The sequence below is a fragment of the Rhinoderma darwinii genome, chromosome 6, assembly GCF_050947455.1.
Source record: "Rhinoderma darwinii isolate aRhiDar2 chromosome 6, aRhiDar2.hap1, whole genome shotgun sequence".
In the NCBI taxonomy this organism is placed as follows: Eukaryota; Metazoa; Chordata; class Amphibia; order Anura; family Rhinodermatidae; genus Rhinoderma; species Rhinoderma darwinii.
The window spans coordinates 36,884,922-36,904,479 of record NC_134692.1 but is presented as its reverse complement, the minus strand read 5'-3'; the positions used below and the strand labels follow the sequence as shown (position 1 = coordinate 36,904,479).

Here is a 19,558-nt window from a genome sequence, read left to right as displayed (position 1 = left end):
TCCACACTTTATGTATATTTTCAGGTGTAGCACAAGTATTGAACAGATTGGATGGAAAGCCCTTTGATGATGCTGATCAAAGACTGTTTGAGGTGAGAAGGAACCAGAAGTAAGCAACAAACGTTACCTTGCTCTGCATATGAGACTACGGAAACATTCGCACTTTCTGATGGCTGCAGCTGAAAATCCAGAACATGAAAACATTCTATGAATTGTAATGGAAAGTTTTTTTCTCACTTTCCGTGCGTTGCCACACATGCAGGTCTACAAAAATAAATAAATAACAAGGAGCGCCAAATTACTTAAATGTTAATAACCATGCTGCTATCAAATCTACTGGACCATGTGTGAACCAGCGCTGTTATAGTATATGTATTCATATATTCTACATTGCCTAATTATACCCACAAACCGAAATGAAATCAAACAGAATTCTTTGACCCATTAGACATCTTATGACTATGTATAAATTACATTTATAAGTCCATAACAATTGGGAATTGACCCCCAAAAAATGTGCAGCTTCTGCTCTGAAAGTAGGGTTGTCCTCTGCCGAACCTCATGGGATGTAGTGCGTGTTGGCCTGATTATCATATCAGTCCAAGTGAGAAGCTATATAATTAGAAATTAGGGAATTTCCTATATATTAAATTGGTGGTTTCATTTGATTCGGTCCAAATAAATTCTCTGCGAATCGCAAGTGGGATGCTGTCCGGTGGCCACCATTTTGCAGATTCGTGCAAGGCAAAACCCAAAAGTTTAGGATTTCGCCGAATCTGAAATATTTTGGAAATTTGGACCAAATTCGATTGCTTTAGAATCTATTCGCTCATCTCTATATATAACTCCTCTAAGAATATGGACGTATAAAGGTAGAATTGTATTTCAGAAAACTCGGGCTAGCAGAGTAATGCTGTATAAGGATAACATTTCCATGTCTGCATTTTAGGTAAAGATGTAATATATATTCAATGTTTCTTAATCTCTTGTTGATTTAGGCTTTTGTTATATTTTGTGGCCTTGGAATTAACAACACCATAATGTATGATCAAGTAAAGAAGTCATGGGCAAAGCAATCCGTGGCTCTTGATGTGAGTAAAACTTTTTAGGTTTGTATGTAAAAATACTCTTTAGATAACTGATAATATATTATACTTAGATGATAAAGCCCCTGACCTCCACCTCATCAGATGCAGATCAACTCGGTGCACAACCCACTCAACCGCGCATCCTATCTGTGTTCTTAACCTTCTTTATTCTTCATGGTCTCTGGTCTTCATCTTCTCTGCTCATATCTTCTATTCATTCTCTTTTCCGCCTTTAACTTCATCACCTCACTTCTTCTATCTTTCCCCTCCTCATCTCTTTATTTCTTCTGCCTCTTAAAGGGGTTTTCTGCTTTGGACGATAGCTTTTAGTCAGAACTTCTCCCTATCAATAAGATGATTACAGGTTATCCTGGTGTTAAGGCCCCTGTTATTAGTTGTTGTCTGTGTTGGGAACCCAGTGTTTCATTCCCCATCAGCTCCACCTCTGGTGAAATGAAGCATTTTCTTTTTTTCTCTCTCTCTATATCTCTATCTCTCACGCTCTCACTCGCTCTCTTGTTTCTCGCTCTCGCTCTCTCTCGCTCTCTATCTCTTTCTCTTTCTCTAAAGCCATGAAATTCATCATTCCTTTACATGCTAACTAATAGACAGTAGGAAGCTGCTTTAAGGTGATAGTGGACCCCCATATCTTATGGGCACACTGACAAGTTGCCAATATGGTATGTCTGGCCCTGAGCTATAGTACAGGCTCGAAATCAGGACCACAAGTATAAGGCAATGTTTTTATTAATTTGATCAACTTTATGTAGATTGTATTGTTGTATAAACTGTGATATTTAAAGGAGAAGCAATTTTTAGGGATAATTAAAGGGGTTGTCTAAGATAATCACATTTTAAAAAGAAGCCATTTTCTCTAACCCCCAGCAATCAGCTGTTATCACTGGGGTAAGACGTTTTTGGCTATACATTTCCCTTGCCAAATTAATGGAAGTCCATGTAATGCATGGGAGTGCAAGCACCACCTGAGTGGGTGATGCTTTTTATTGAGCATATCTCTATTCTGGTAGATAGTGGGTCTTGAGCATGGTACCCTCATCTATGTAGTCCATATTCCCTAATACGGCGTGTAGGCAGCGGTTGTATTGGTGTAGCAACCCCTTTAAGCTACATTGTTAGTAAATATGATGTCATATATATATATATATGGATATTAATGTTGCAGTTACTGACCTATATGGCAGACCTTTGGTGCTGTATATTTAATACATTGTTTATAGAAAGACAACAATAAAAAGCACTGCCCCTAAATGCGATTTTTGTGGTCCGAAATCCGTGATGCTTTTTGGAGGGCGATATTCTAATTTTTCTTAGCCTCCAAAAAGGGAAGTGAAAACTGTCCCTTCCACTGTTTACCTGCCTGTTACCCAGGAATTATTGTTCAGTATGACACTTGACCCTATATGTATGAATGGCTCTCATGGTTTATAAATTCATGAAGAATATATTGTTACAAGCTATATTTTTGAATGTGCTTTTTATATCTTCTTCAGTTTTTCCTGAGGGATTACATCTGTCTGGAAGGCTCTAATAAAGGGTGATTACGCTTTCAGCACCCAACTGTCTGATATCACATTAAAGTTTGCTCTTATTTGCCCTAGGCAACCACGAAAACTGTACCGTTTCTGTTGCTAAACTGAATTTATGGAGCAGACACATAGAAAAGAAGTATTGTAATTATGTGGATTTCACAAAGTGACTTTTAACTTAAAACAGCATGTTTTAAAATCATGACAGGTGATCATTAGAAAAATGTTTTTCTTGAAATAAGATCGGATTTCTTGACTTAATCCTAATGGCCCTATTAGGAAAGAATAAGAAAGCTTCTTGTTATATGTATCTAAATGACCATTAGCGAGTTTCTGTGAAGGAAAGAAATATTACAAGGTGCTATTCATACTTTTGAACTCACATGAATTCACACGTCAACCAAAGACTGTATTTGCTATATTAAAAGCAATTATTGCCATAATGTTTGACCTCTGGAATCGGGATGACTTCTCACTCACAAGAGAAATTATATAAAACTTAAAGCCATATCAACCAAAAGCATATAAAACATTGGTGCAGCCCATGCAGCTGCTATAGAGTCCCTGGAGGGAGGGGGCTAATCCAAGATTGACCTGATCTCCTTTACTATTGGGTTGTGAGAACCTGTGAAAAACTCCCATCTCCACTACAATGTTAGGAAACAAGACAGTGTGGAATCGATCTATAGATCATGGAAGGCAAAGGAGTAGCAGGCTCTTCTGTCCAAGATGGCATTACCCTGCATCATAAGCCACTTTGGTGTGAGGCCCCTCACTTCTATGATCACATCTAATCACATGAATGAAACAATAATAGGTGAAATGTAAAGGTACTTTTACACCGGCACATTTTGGGCGGTGCAATGAGCGCCGATCAACAAGACAGCTCGTTGATCGGCGCTCCTTTCACAGCTCGTTACTCCGATCGCTCGTCCCCATACAATTTTATCATGTCGGCAGCGCGTCTCCCTGTTTACACAGGGAGATGTGCTGCCAATAAGGATAATATTTTGCAACGTGTAAACAAGAAAAAAAACAGCGGGGGGAATCCTCCAGCTCACCGATCCGAGTCTGCGAATCCAATCTGCACGCGGATACTCGTGGCGGCACACGATGAGGTAACAGGCAGGGAAAAGAAAACTTGGATCCAGCGTAATTTAAAAAAGAAATCGCCTTCAAACTTTATTGTCAGCATTTAAAATCCAAACTGCACATGGGGGTGAATGCATCGACAAGTAGCCTACGCGTTTAAGATGTATCGTACGTCCTTACTCATGGCGACTTGTGATACGTCTGAAACGCGTAAGCAAAAATTATGGGACATTATCATTTACAGCCTATGCGTTAATGCTACCATATACATGTTTCAGACCCTGTTTTTTTCCATTATAAGGTGACAAATACTAATTGTCATATATACACAGAACACTGATTGTATGTACAACACTTACAGATGTAGCCATCTTTTACTTGATTCTGATAACTTGTTGCAGCGTGATATCACACAACAAAAGTCATTGAAAACGTCAAGGTAAGATATCTAGCCATTGTTTATTTAATGTGTTAAAAGCCAAGATAAAGATGGCTACATCTGTACAGCAAGCGTGTATTACAGTTATAACAAAGTGTGATTGTGTTCCATGTAGTTGGTCAATCTCTTAAATTCTTAAAGTCCATATAGAGCAAGAAAACATAGCTAATATAATTAGTTAGTGGTTGCCAGGTTGTTGAGATACTTATGAGATTATTTTAAATGTAATTTTTTTTATCATTTTCTTTACACAGGTTCTTTCTTATCATGCAACATGTTCGAAAGCGGAAGTTGATAAATTTAAGGTAAGCTATACATGTCCGTCAATTGTTGTTCAGCTTTTATATTGTATAATGTGCAAAGTTTAGCAGCATAAGGCAAGTGTTACATTGCCCTAGGAGCTTCAAGCTGCATTTCTAATAACTGACTAAAGCCTTACTACTATATGATTTTTAATGAAGGACATCATTTTGTATACATACTATCTGGCCAACTTTTACTTATTGGGGGTACCCCATTTTCAAGATGTGGGATATCAGTCTTGTCATGCGAGTAGACCAGAAGTAGATGAGCGAATTTCCCAAACAAATTTGTCGCAAAAGGGCCCCGATTGCCCTGAAAACTTGTCTGACTCCCTTTTAAGCTCTTTAACGCCAAGTCAACATATATTGTCAAAGTGACAGAAACATATATGGGTAGAGGGTGGGTTAACCGCATTGCATTTTGGGTTAAGCTGCCTACAAGGCATTATAGGGAAGCCTGCCAGAGGTCATGTGATCCTTTTTCTAATCTGTAAAATGGTGCCGCAAAAGTTTTGGAATTCAATGAACCTTGGAGAAAATTCGGACCGAATTCTATTTGTGTAGAATCGATTCACTCAGGAGGTCAGTGGTCCCAGCATTGTTGACTGCCTTACCCGGCTGTGTGTCATACCCACACCTCCATCATGCATAATAAATTATGTAGGGCAGGTGTTTGAAATGGTGACCAGTGGTAAATAAGACTTGGGTTATTTCAGCAGTCGGTAAGCAATACATAGCAGTACTGTATATTGTAAATTTTATGTGTACTTGAAAATGAAACTTTATTGACTGCACTGAACATCCACTTTTAACAGTAAAAAGCACCGGCTCTATAAACCTTCACATCTGTCCTTCCGCTTTCCTGTTGCATGTTTTATACGTCAAATGAGTGTGCACTCACTCTTATTCTGTACTAGGCTCATGAAGTGTCTGTAATGGTGAGGCATCGTCATAGTATAAGCCTCGGATTGTTTAGACTACCGTCTTCTCCTGGGGACAAATAGAGTAATATGGACGCAGCAATCATCGACTAGTGGAATTCAGTTCTAAAACAATATCATGTGTAATTGTATTATATTATATATTAGGCCTTGACCTTTTATATATTTTTTTTTGTTTTACGTGAGACCCACTGTAAACGTAATGGCAAATACATTATTTTCTAGAGAATGCAAAAGACAATTCATACTTCTTGTAAGTTTGTAAAGTTTCTGTTCTTTTTTCTTCTTCTTTTCTTTACTTTTCTTTCTTGTTCTATCCTTGAAGTATTCATGAAATCCCAGCGCAATTTTAACCTGTCTAAGATTGCATCTAGTTATCTCTATGCTTTCGGCTTATCTGCAGGCAATTCTTAATCCCTACTGCTCCATCAGTAAATGGAGAACCCTGAACAAAAGAATTTAGTTTTGCTATGCATGACAGTTTTGCTAAATTTAAGAATACAAAAAAGGCAGTGATTCTTTGAGGGAAACTTTAGTAACAAGGGAAGGAGAAGTGGAGTTCTGGAAAGTAATAAAAAAGGCATTTAAAAAAATAAATAAAAGGTCATTATAAGGCCGGATTCACATGAGCGTGTTTGGTCCATGATATACAGACCGTATGCCGGCAGTGTTTCCCGGACTGAACACACTGCAGGGAGCCGAGCTCCTTTTGTCGTAGTTATCTATGATGCTAGGAGTCCCTGCCTCGCTGCGGAAAACTGTCCCGTACTGAAAACATAATTACATGATTACTATGACGATAGGAGCCCGGCTCCCTGCAGTGTGTTCGGTCCAAGAAATACTGCCGGCATTTGGTCCTTATATCACGGATCGAACACGCTCGTGTGAATCCGGCCTAATTGTTATAATAAAGATGATGATTGATGATGACGAATACATTTAAGGTTTTACTTTTGGACAGAGATGCTTTTAAATGTATGGCATTCGATCAGTCGTGTACTCCTAGGTATCAATGTGTGTGTACTGGACTCCATTGCCACGTGCACAGATTCTGTACGGCGGGTCATGGAGTTTAATGAGCCAATGCGCGGTGTCTTCTAAAGGCATCACACTCTCCTCTAGAAGCAATTCTCCTAAGGAGATATACCTCCATAATACAGCATGCAATGTAACATGTCACAATTTTGTTTTCTCACGGTTTCAAATAATATAAATCCATGACGCACACAGTGGTACAGACTGGACCTATGGCAGGTTATAGGCGCTCTATTAGGGTCTCATACAAAACCTGTACTATAGCACTGTTCAACAGATTTTCTTTGTTTTTTTAATGCACTATTGTTTTCTGCATTAGAAATCGACAACCTGGTCATTCCTCAGTAATGGCTTCAAATGAATTATATTTTTAACATGCAAGTTTTTGTGATTTGCATATTTTCTGTCCATGGTTCTAACAATACATCCATGTCTATTAAAGAGCATTTCCCTTAATTTAAAATCCTTAAACTGTGCTCTGCCATTTGTTTTTTCTTGATCATATCTATTTATACAAATTCAGGGTGATAACTAATGAGACCATCATTACAGATACCAGAGGGGTAGTTATATACAGGTCCTTCTCAATTAATTAGTTAATTTATTTCAGTAATTAAATTCAAAGTGAAACTCATATATTGTATAGATTCATTACACACAGAGTGATCTATTTCCAACATTTTTTTCTTTTAATGTTGATGATTATGGTAACAGTTAATGAAAACCCAAAATTTAGTCTCACAGAAAATTTGAATATTATATAAGCCCAATTTCAAAAATAATTTTTAAAACCGAAATGTTGGCCTACTGAAAAGTATGTACAGTATCTGCCCTCAATACTTGGTCGGGGCTCCTTTTTCATGAATTTCTGCATCAATGCGGCGTGGCATGGAGGCGATCAGCCTGTGGCACTGCTGAGGTGTTATCAATGCGGCGTGGCATGGAGGTGATCAGCCTGTGGCACTGCTGAGGTGTTATGGAAGCCCAGGTTGCTTTGATATCGGCCTTCAGCTCATCTGTATTGTTGGGTCTGGTGTCTCTCATCTTCCTCTTGACAATACCCCATAGATTCTCTATGGGGTTTAGGTCGGGCGAGTTTCCTGGCCAATTAAGCACATTGATACTGTGGTTATTAAACCAGGCATTGGTACTTTTGGTAGTGTGGGCAGGTGCCAAGTCCTGCTGAAAAATGAAATTTGCATCTCCATAAAGCTTGTCAGCAGAGGGAAGCATGAAGTGCTCGAAAATTTGCTGGTAGACGGCTGCGTTGACTCTGGACTTGATATAACACAGTGGACTAACACCAGCAGATAACATGGCTCCCAAAACCATCACTGACTGAGGAAACTTCACACTGGACCACAAGCAACTTGAATTGAGTGCTTCTCCACTCTTCCTCCAGACTCTGGGACCTTGATTTCCAAATGAATGGAAAAATTTACTTTCATCTGAAAACAGGACTTTGGACCACTGAGCAACAGACTTGTCCTTTTTCTCCTTAGTCCAGGAAATGCACTTCTGACGTTGTCTCTGGGTCATGAGTGGCTTGACACAAGGAATGCGACAGTTGTAGCCCATGTCCTGGAAACGTCTGTGTGTGGTGGGTCTTGAAGCACCGACTCCAGCCGCAGTCCACTCCATGTGAATTTCCCCCAGATTCTTGAATGGCCTTTTCTTGACAATCCTTTCAAGGCTGTGGTTATCCCTGTTGCTTGTGCAACTTTTTCTACCACACTTTTTCCTTCCTCTCCACTTTCCATTAATATGCTTGGATACAGCACTCTGTGAACATCCAGCTTCTTTAACAATGTCCTGTTTGTGGCTTACCCTCCTTGTGGAGGGTGTCAATGACTGCCTTCTGGACAACTGTCAAGTCAGCAGTCTTCCCCATGATTGTGTATCCTACTGAACCAGACTGTTGGACCATTTAAAGGCTTAGGAAACCTTTGCAGGTGTTTTGTGTTGATTAGCTGATTAGAGTGTGACACCATGACTCTACAATCTTCAACTTTTACCCAATATTCTAAATTTCTGAGAGACTAAATTTTGGGTTTTCATCAACTGTTAGCCATAATCTTCAACATTAAAAGACAAAATGCTGGAAATAGCTCTCTCTGTGTGTAATGAATCTATATAATATATGAGTTTGCCTTTTTGAATTGAATTACTGAAATAAATTAACTTTTTGATGATATTATAATTCATTGAGAAGGACCTGTAGTGATAAATCTCCACTCAAATCAAGGGCATAGCTATAGGAGTGGCTGAGGTAGCAATCGCAGTCAAGCCCTGGTAAGAAGACAGCAATATTGGCACATGTAAAATGGGGGGCGCTGTTACAGATTTTGCATTGAGGCACAGAAGCTTCAAGTTATCCCTATGGCACCAATATTACTGTATAACTAGGCAGATTTGTCACTCCTGAGTTTGTAAAAGATGAATGACAGTTCTAGCAGCAGCTTATGAACATATATTTACAAGCGAGTCTTGTTGTTGTATTTTGTTGCTGTTGTGGTTGTTGTTTTTCATTTTAGGTAGTTTTTCAGTTTGTTTAATTTGTTCATACCTGCTATTGAAATCAAATTGAATTTGTAAAGCTTACAAGAGAAAACTGTATAGAAAATAAATGGCATAATCTACATATTGGAAACCTTATGCTACCTTTACAGTTTCCCTCTGTTCAATTAAGCCATCGTCATTAAACAGCCTTCTAGGGGCACATCTGGTAGACAGATCATTTGTTATGCATGTTTTATAGATCTATCTATCTCATATATTTATATATATATATCTATCTCATATATATCTCATATCTATAGATCGATCTATTATCTATCTATAATAGATTTGAGTCCCAAGTGGGGAATTCGCCTCTGTTGTCCATATAACCTAAGAAAATCCAACATGCCCAATCACAGTTTCTCATATCTGCCATCGGGAAACAGTCTGGAAGCCCCTATACACGTTAAATTGTAGGTGGATCACAACAATTTGGGGATCTAACATTTACCGACTATGAATGAGCAGCTTTAGTTAAGTAGTATTCATGTCTATTTGTCACATTTACATCCTGTCTGCTATTTTATGGACTAGCCGCAATTAGGTGCAAGATGTATTCGGAAGACTGGTATGTATTTTCTTCAGTTAGTGTTATAAGAATGGAGAAAGTATTTGTTTTCAGATGCCAGTTCATTCTGATGTTGCCTTACTACAGGGAAGAGACAATGATGTAATTAGTCAATACTGTATGGAGTTAAAAATATCTCTGTGTTTTGCACTGGGCGGATGGTATGAGATGTTCGTTCATTTTATCAGATCTGCCACAGTCTAATGTTGCTCGTTAATGTTTAAGGCTTTCACCTCCACCGCTTGGTCACATTGGCTGCTTGCCTGCGTGGGTGAATTAGGCTCCCAGAGGAAGAGCTCATTAAGTAGTCTCAGTCCTTCTATAGCACAGGAATGATCAGTGACGTAGTCCCACTTGTACATGCACATTCTGTCAGGCTGCTGCATACCCCTGGTATGAATAGAGGTCCTTCTCTAGATAATATCTTATCCTTGAATAAAAAGCTTGAGATTTATTGTAAGTCTTTATAGTAGAAAAGTTGACTTTTTTATCATATTAATTTTCCTATATATTCTTAATAAGCAAGATGTAAAAGAGTATCTGCTATCAAAATGCTATTTTTCTTTGTATTTCATTAAAGTGGTTGACCAGGATTAAAAAAAAACATGGCTTCTTTCTTCCGGAACCAGCGCCACACCTGTCCATGTGTTGTGTCTTGTATTGCAGCACAGCTCAGTTGAAGTGAATAGGATTGAGATACCACATATAACCTGTGGATAGATAGAGCACGGTTTGTGGAAGAAAACAGCCATGTTTTTCTAATCCTTACAGAATGATACAATAAACATATTTTGCACTGTGGTGTTGGGGTTTCTTCATATAACTAAGGCCTCGTTCACATCTGCGTTGGAGACTCTGTTGAGGGCCTCCGTCGCTGATCCGGTGAAAATATCAGGATAAATAGCGCAGCATCTTGTAAAAACACAGACACCCCGACGGGAACCTGATGGAACCCACTAAATAGTTTCTGTCGGCCGCTGGTGGTGTCCACCATACAATGGTACCAGCGCTTCCAGTATTTTCGTTGTTCTACTCCTCTGACAATGCAGGACAATGGAAACACTGATGCAGGTGTGAACCCATCCTAAAGACCTGTTCACATCAGCGTTGCCCTTCCATTGAGGGGTTCCATCAGAGGTTTCTGTCGGGTTAACCCCTCAACGGAAAGGCAAATGGAAACCTAAGCTTCCGTTTCCCTTACGTAAACTCGCGCTTGCGCATCAATATCCTGTTCAACGGGACACCATATCGGCGCATTTGCAGTAACTAGATTTGAGGCCCGGACGAAGCAGGGAAGGGTGTCGGACCAGACATGACGGGTACATGCGTGCTATCTTAGACGACATTTCGGCATTCAGGGCGGGCCAGTTTTCAGCAGTGGGCAGGCATAAGAAGAGGAATGAACGAAACTGCCAGATTGTTACCATAAAAGGCGCAAAATGTTTGCAGACTGCTATTTCTGGACGGAGGAGGAGTTTAGGGGAGGGGAGAACGGCAGTGAACATTTGACAGCAGCGGCCAGCGAGGGGTGAGTAGAGTTCAATAGGAAAAATGCTGGTGACGTGAGGCTGTAAACATTCTGCAAGGTCATGAAACCCTACACTTTCTCCATTGCATATTAGTAATATCTGATAATATTATGATCCCCCAATTAATAGGACATGACCCGGCAGTATTTTTTACAGTCATAGTTGTATTACATTCCGCTAATGCTGTGATTATTGCTATATAAACAAGAACACAAGCTACTGTGAAATATCAACTCCGTGTTCTAGACTGACGATCATTGTTGATGTGTAAAATGTTAACCTAAATGTGCAATAAGAGCGGTGCAAGACATATCAATATTTAATGACCCTAATGCATTATGTATTACCATGTGATATCTTCCCATTTGTAGGGCAGACATCACAAAGGAGAATTGTGAAATGCAAAATAATGAATAATGTACATTAGAAAAATGTTTGATTTAAAAAATGTATCCCTTATGACTGATATCTCTGTGGCATTGGCTCCAATCATGTAAAAAATAACTGTAAAGAATCGGTTGCATATATTTCACATTTTTCCACAAGAAAGCAGGTGTCTCCTAAAACCGTGATTTGTAATATTGTGGGTTTATGTGAAATACTGGCAAAAAAAAGAAAAATTAAATATCAAGACGTCAGGATGTAATGAAGAGAATGACCCAATTTTCTCCAGCGTTGAACTAGATTTCCTTGCCTCCCCCGCCAGAGGAAATAAGTGCCCACCCTTCATCTATACAGAACCTGTGCATTGTACACAGGACATATCATCAATAAGGTATCCTCTGGTACTCTGATGGGCCAAGCCAACCCCGGTTTTCTCCCTTTACATACTTCATGGGGTGGGTGACAATGTACCTAAAAAGTACAGTGTTGCCCCGGTGCTAGCTACTGCCACCGGGCATGAACGGGTCCGTGCCGTCCGGCCAATAAATGTTATGTGCCGGGTGGTCCGTGCACACTTATGCCGCAGGCCCCGTAGCGGCTACCATGGCTGCTAGAGTGGGCAGGGGGCCCTGAAAGGACGGGGGCCCCAGGCAATTGCACAGTTTGCCCCCCCCTAACGCCGGTCCTGCTCACTGCCTAAGTAGGATTGCCTTTAGCATAATGTGCCCTAACAGGCAGACAGCGCAGGCCTTTCTGTTTTTTTATTATTTTTGTATACTATTTAGTGCAATATGTAAAAATAAGATGGAATATAGGAACAACCCGACATCAGCTCAATACCAATACACATGTCTAATGATTTCCCACCTTTTTTTAAGGTTCTGTTATCTACATTGAAATTTAGTTCTGACCATCTTCCAGTGCTGACCAGAAAAGCTCCCACATTGCGTAAATTCTGTTAATTTGCTATGCCACTATGGGGAGAATTGATTAAAACATTTTACGTCACTTTAAAAATTCTCTAATTTTGGCGCACAACATATTTGCGCACAACATATTTGCGCTAGAATGTGCTAAAAGTGGGTGAGTTTAGGTAAGGGGGCGGGGCCACGGCCACCATTGGTCCGACATATTTACTCTAATTTACACTGTATATTTGCGTAAATTATAGCGCAAATCTATATCTGCTCATAACGAACGTAGATTTCAAATGCTGGCAGCCAAAGGTGCAGAAAATTTATTAGGAGGCTTGCGCCTCTTAATAAATTTGAAGTTTTTTACTCCAGTGAAGAATTGATTAAATATGTATTATACTTCGGACAATACAAGACTACTGTGCTGTATGTCACAATGACATGTTACATCATCTAACATTGTGTAGTATACAGATCATCAGGAGACCTGCACTAGTAAAATCATTTGGCGGTAATGTCTTTTGGGGATTCATTACGCAGTTTCAATGTGAAGTGGTTCGGCTTTCTTGTCAGTATCTTCATAGGCAGAAAGAACATTTCTTCTAATTAGTTTATGTTTGAGGTTATGTGATTGTCTGGATAGCCGAGCTGGGAGCTGCTGAAATGTTCGTTCCTGACCTCGTATTATCTGTATCGGGTTACTGTTCTTTTATTATCATACATGTAGGGCCTGTGTGAGGAGGAAAACTCATTCTCTAATTCCCCAGGTCACAGAAACTCCTTAAAATATTAGGAATATGTATCTTTCTAAACTTTTCAAAGCTCCAAGATCAGCCAAACCTCTAAACTTATTTCGGTGAACATTTGCTAACTACTTAAAGAGGACCTGTCACCAGTTCAGTAAATCCCAATTCCCCACCTGTCATAGGGGCTGGCACAATGATCATGTCAGTGTAATTTGTATGTTTTTTTTACTTTCCGAGTTATGAGCCATTTTCTTAGTATGCTAATGAGTCTATACTAGACTAAGGGGCCGTAACACTGAGGTTTCACTGGGCATGGTGTCTGTGTTAGCTGTATGACGCTGTCACAAACATATATATATATATATATATATATATATATATATATATATACATACACACACACACAGACACCATAGTCTACATTAAAAGTTGTATGATTTTGTAAATAACTAGCGATACTGCGCTCACATCATGTTTGAACTGTATTGGGGAGGGCTTGAGAAAGAGTTGTACGCGAAACGGCTGTTGCCTGACACTGTCTTCGTCCCCCCACCTTTTTACAAGCATTAAAGACTTTTCTACGTCAGACCGGGTGAGTGCGGCTTTTTCCTCTCCACTTGCATTGTATGAGAGAAGTATATCAGCAGATTTACGCAATTTTTCTGTCGTAAAAAAAAAAGACGCAAATTTTGGCACTTGCCATAGCTACGATTTGCACATTTTTACTTTTCTTGCCACTTTCCGTAAGTGGTAAGAAAAGGGATGGGGCTGGGGGGCGTGGCCGCAAGCGCATGGAGTAGGACGTGTGTTGTTCCAGCTCCCTAGCTCCTAGGCTATAATCGGCTAACATCAGCTCTCACAGGGCTCATCCGTGATTTTAAATAACAGCACCGTTAACCGGACACCGTAAGGATACTTACCTTGTCAAGATGGGAAGGATTCGCAAGAAACCGGCCGCTGCAAAGATGACAGACTTCTTCCCGGCGGCGAGGTCCCAAAATGGCGCCGGATCGCCGTCTTCAGAGAGGTCAGAGGAGCATGTAGCTGACCGCAGATCTTCTGGGGCTGCTAGAGGCGCAGGCCTCGCAGTCTCCTCACCCTGCTTTCCTCGATCTTCGGACCCTGCATTGCTACATACCGGGCCTCAAGCTGGACTGTTCTCCTCCAGGCCGCCATCTTCCCCAACAGTGAGTACTGATAAATCTCCTTCAGACCATGTGCTAAACATGGCGTCTGAGATGTTACACAGCACAGGGGCTGATAAACCAGTGACTGAATCTGCACTTAAACTCATGCTGCACGATTTTCATGCTTCTATACAGCAGTCCATTCAGCATGCATTCCATGATTTACAAAAAGATTTCATGGCCTTGGGGGATAGAACCTCTCACATTGAAACTAAGTTATCAGAATACTCTGTGGCCCATAATGATTTGGTGGACTCTAATATCTGTTTGGAAGAACAAGTGGAAGCATTGTCGTGTAAAATTTCGGATTTGGAGGACAGATCACGTCGAAATAATGTGCGCTTTAGGGGTATTCCTGAAGATATAACAAATGCTCAACTGATGGAATATCTAATGGATCTATTTGTGGCCCTGTTGCCGGAGACGCCGCAGGGAGATTTGCTGGTGGATAGGGCGCATCGTATCCCTAAACCTAAATCCCTGCCGGCATCGACACCAAGAGATGTGATTGCCCGGATACACTTTTACCATTTCAAAGATAAGCTTCTCCTGGCAGCGAGAACCTCAACCTCCCTACCTGAGAGATTTAAAAATATACAGCTATTTGCTGATCTTTCAGCAGCTACATTACTTCGCAGGAAAGAATTTGGCCCCACAACACGTGTCTTACGGGACTGCCAGATACCCTATAAATGGGGGTTTCCTGTTAAATTGGTTATCTCATACAAAGATTCAAGGCATGTTGCGGACACTCCGGCTAAAGCCGCGGCACTCATCACCAAGTGGAATTTAGAATCTGGGGGACTACCAAAAGGGGGATCTTCTCCACGGCTCCGAGCTGTCAACCCAGCTACAAAGTTTCACCGCCTTGAGGAGGAATGGCGCGAAGTGCGCCATCGTCGGTCTTCTTTATCTTAACCTCCAGGGGGGGTTTCCATTTAAATCCTCTGTTATTGCTTACACTGCTGGAATGCATTGTTCATGTATAAGTAGCCTCTGTGGAGGCAGTTATTCTATGCCAGTATTGGATGAGTTTTAAGCTTTGTGCTTTTTGTTTTGAGGGGATGAGCTCGTTGATATGGCCTAGGGTAGGGTCATGTCTGCTAGTGTTGATGCAGATTTCCCTCCCTTCTGGGGTTGTACTATCTGCTTGTCAGATAGGACCTGGATTGCTATGTTTAGTTGTTTGTTTAAGGATCCGCGGGTTGGATCCGGTGGTTCAGTTACTCATACTCACACTCACACTCACAGGTCATAAGATACTAGATCTCATAACTAGTTTGAAATTACAGATGGGGTTGTTACACCGTGTGAAAGGGGCCTTTACGCAAGTACATTTTAACCGTCAATATGGTACTTAAATTTTCCTCCCTGAACACGAAAGGGTTAAATAGCCCTTTCAAACGCTCCATGTTATGGGCTGAAGCTAAGAAATTGCAGGCATCGGTGTTATGTGTACAAGAGACACACTTAAATCAGGCAGACACATTTCGTTTAAAACACAAGCATTTTCCCCACATATGTACAGCCCCGGCAGTTGCAAAGAAAAGAGGTGTGGCTATTATAATTAATCACGCAGTTGCATTTGTACAGGATCATATCCATATTGATCCTGGAGGCCGGTATATCATTCTAGTGTGCCATTTGAATAATGTACAGTATACTATTGTCAATGTATATGCGCCAAACACTCATCAGATCCGATTCTTTAATAGACTTTTTAGAAAGATTCATCAGATTCAAAAAGGGCATCTTATAATAGCAGGAGACTACAATAAAGTTATGTGGCCGTCTTTAGACACTACAACACTGGGAGCGGTGCATTCTCCCTCGGAATTATTCAAAACTGTGTCAGAGGAGGGTCTGGTGGATGTTTGGCGCTTGCAACATTCAAATGAGAAGGATTTCACATTCTTTTCACACCCTCATGGCACATATTCGAGAATCGATATGGTATTTGTGGATAGGTATTTGTTTGACAAGGTCTCTTCCTCTCAAATTGGACCCATTACGTGGTCTGATCACGCCCCTATTTCGATTTCAATCTCTGAAAATTTTAATAAACCCCCTTCATTCCCCTGGCGGATTAATCACTTTATCTTAAATTCCCCTAAATACCAAGACGCTCATGTAACTAACCTAGAAGAGTTTTTTCAATTTAATGTATCCCCGGAGGTATCTCCCACAATGGTTTGGTGTGCCCATAAAGCCTATATGAGAGGGCACTTCCTTAGTTTAGCAGCTAGGGACAAAAAGATTAGGGAAGCTAAAAGAATTCAATTATTAGAAGATATTATCCGACTTACGCAGGTAAATAAAGGGACATTTGATACAGGAAGAGCCCGAGAGATTGGACATCTCCATACACAATTGCACCAATTAGACTTATACAAATACGATAAAGCTTTAAGACGGCTGAAAGTCAAGTATTACAGGCACAGTAATAGGGCGGGAACTCTTTTAGCGCAACAACTAAAACGTCAAGACTGTAAATCTAGAATTCCCTTCCTTTACAACCAACAAAACGAGATTTTATTTAATCCACAGGATATTGCGAACTCTATCGCACAATATTACTCCTCTCTCTATAATTTAAAACAGGATCCAGGGGTTCCCCAACCTTCCTCGTTGGGCATTACAGGATTTTTAGACTCTGTAGCGCTACCGTGTGTCACGCCAGATCAGCTGGAAACCTTATCCCAACCTTTCCAACTGACAGAAATTGGAGATGCTATAAGTTCCCTGAAGTCCCAAAAATCTCCAGGGCCTGATGGGCTTACTAATGACTATTTTAAAAAATTCCGAGCTATTCTAGGCCCCCAGCTTTTAGCTTTATTCACGCATATTCACACAACGGGTCAAATGCCTCCAGAAATGCTCCGAGCTACAGTTATAACATTACCTAAACCGGGCAAGACTGCGGACAGGCCGCAGAACTTTCGTCCCATTAGCCTACTAAATACAGATTTAAAGTTGTACTCCAAAATCTTAGCCACGAGATTGGCTTTGATACTTCCTCAATTGATACATCAAGATCAGGTCGGATTTATTAGGCAGAGATCTTCGGTAGATGGGACGAGAAGGTTTGTAGACCTCATCGACTGGGTGGGGAGAAGTCGGACGCCTTCTCTGCTTTTATCTTTGGATGCGGAGAAGGCGTTTGATCGGGTGCATTGGGGTTACCTGGAGGCTGTTCTTACCAAATTTGGCATAGTGGGGAAAGCTCGAGACATCATTATGGCTCTATACACTCATCCTTCCGCTACGGTGTTGACCTCGGGGTATCAATCTTCCCCATTTCTTATCACTAATGGCACGCGTCAGGGGTGTCCGCTTTCCCCGCTGATTTTTACTCTGGTGATGGAGCCTTTGGCGGAGGTCATAAGATCAAACACAGAAATCAGAGGGGTAAAAGCAGGGCGAACAGAACACAAAATAGGTCTATTCGCTGATGATGTTCTTATGATTCTGACAGACCCCTGCACCTCCCTTCCACACATTATGAATAGTTTGAGCACGTTCAGTGCTGTCTCTTATTACAAACTAAATGAAAATAAGTCACAAATTATGAACATGGGCTTATCAGATTCGGTGGTTCAGAACTTGCAATCTTTGTACTCCTTTCAATGGTCGACTCGAGGGCTGAATTATTTAGGGATTAAATTATCTTTCCCAGCCTCTCAGATGTATGCTCTTAACTACCCCCCGCTACTGAGCCAGTTATCCAGCGAGCTAGAGGAATTCCTTAAATTTGAGGTTTCGTGGGTAGGGCGTATTGCAGCACTGAAAATGATGATTTTACCTAAAATTCTCTACCTGTTTAGGAATTTGCCCATCTGGATCCCTACCTCATATTTACATAAATTACAAAATTTACTGGTGAAATATGTATGGAAAAAACAAAGGGCCAGAGTCGCGGCTCAGGTTCTTTACCTACCAATCGCTCAAGGCGGTTTAGGCTTCCCTCATATTACAGCGTACTATCACGCCTGCATTTTAGATCAGGTTAGACAATGGATGCACCCTACACAGTCCTTGCATTGGGTTCTCATAGAAAAAGAACGGGAAAATGTTAGCTCCTTAGATTCATACCTATGGGCTATGGCACTTAAACAGTCCACTCCCACCCCAACTATGTTAACTACCAAGGCTGCTTTTGCTTCATGGAAAATGATGGTAGTAAAAAGAGGCCTAGTTCCACTAAGGGTAGCAGAGTTATCCATTAAGAATCTCTCATACTTGTTACCTGATATGAACCTGTCAATGTGGGAATTGGAGGGCATTGAGAGGGTGGGAGACGTGTGGAGTGAAGGTCTTCTTCTTACCTTTGCGGAGCTATCTACTAAGTACCATTTGCCAATTACAGAATTTTACAAATACGTTAGAGTTCGTCACTTTTTGTTGGGAATGAGTGATACTCCTTCTCCCCTTAAAACACCTTTACGAAATATACTTTCACCAGCCGGATAGAAGAGCAAAAGGGGTGTCCAAAGCCTATCAGGCCATTTTGGAAGTGTTGAACAAATCTAACCTTCTATTCGTTGACAAATGGGAAAAGGATCTTGCATTGCCCACGGGTAGTGTAGACTGGGAAGCTACTTTCTCCCTGGCCTCTCAACTATCCAACTCCACTCACCATTTAGAAGCCTCTAGGAAGGTATTATACAGGTGGTATTTGACACCTCACCGCCTATCTCTCATTTACCCCAACTCCTCTAATATGTGCTGGAGGTGTTGTAAGGAAATTGGTACTCTTAAGCATATTTTTTGGTTTTGTTCAGCTCTTAGGACGTTTTGGAAGAAAATAGATAAACTATTAACCAATGTCCTACATTTTCCGCTAGAATGTACTCCGGAGTTGGCATTACTTAATGTGGGATTAGGCGACTTTCATACACATGATAAGACCGTAATCTTTCATGTGTTGTGCTCAGCAAGAATATTAATTGCTAGGTATTGGAAGAAGACCTCCACTCCTACGATGAGGGAGGTGATTCAATGTGTGAATTTAAATTGTATTATGGAACGTTCGATTTATCAGCAGAGAACCCTAGAGACCCAGTGTCTTCAGTGGGATAAATGGACTGATTCTCGTTACTTTGTTGATGCTCTTCACACATAAAACATTTCTCCTTACAAATGTATGATCCTGTGAGTAAGGTTTAGTGTTATTTTTTGGTTCTGTTTTTAGTTAATTCTGTTTAGTTTGACCTAGATGGTTTCTGTT

At 40.7% G+C, this 19,558-nt stretch overlaps 1 protein-coding gene across 1 annotated transcript in view; it reads left to right on the top strand.

Moving 5' to 3' along the window:
* Positions 1–19,558, top strand: part of PDE11A (phosphodiesterase 11A) — a 374,654-nt gene that overhangs the window by 215,555 nt on the left and 139,541 nt on the right. The window contains exons 8-10 of the mRNA XM_075829512.1: positions 25–92; positions 999–1,091; positions 4,421–4,471. Of these exons, the coding sequence (XP_075685627.1) occupies positions 25–92; positions 999–1,091; positions 4,421–4,471 (212 nt within the window). The remainder of the gene's footprint in view (positions 1–24; positions 93–998; positions 1,092–4,420; positions 4,472–19,558) is intronic.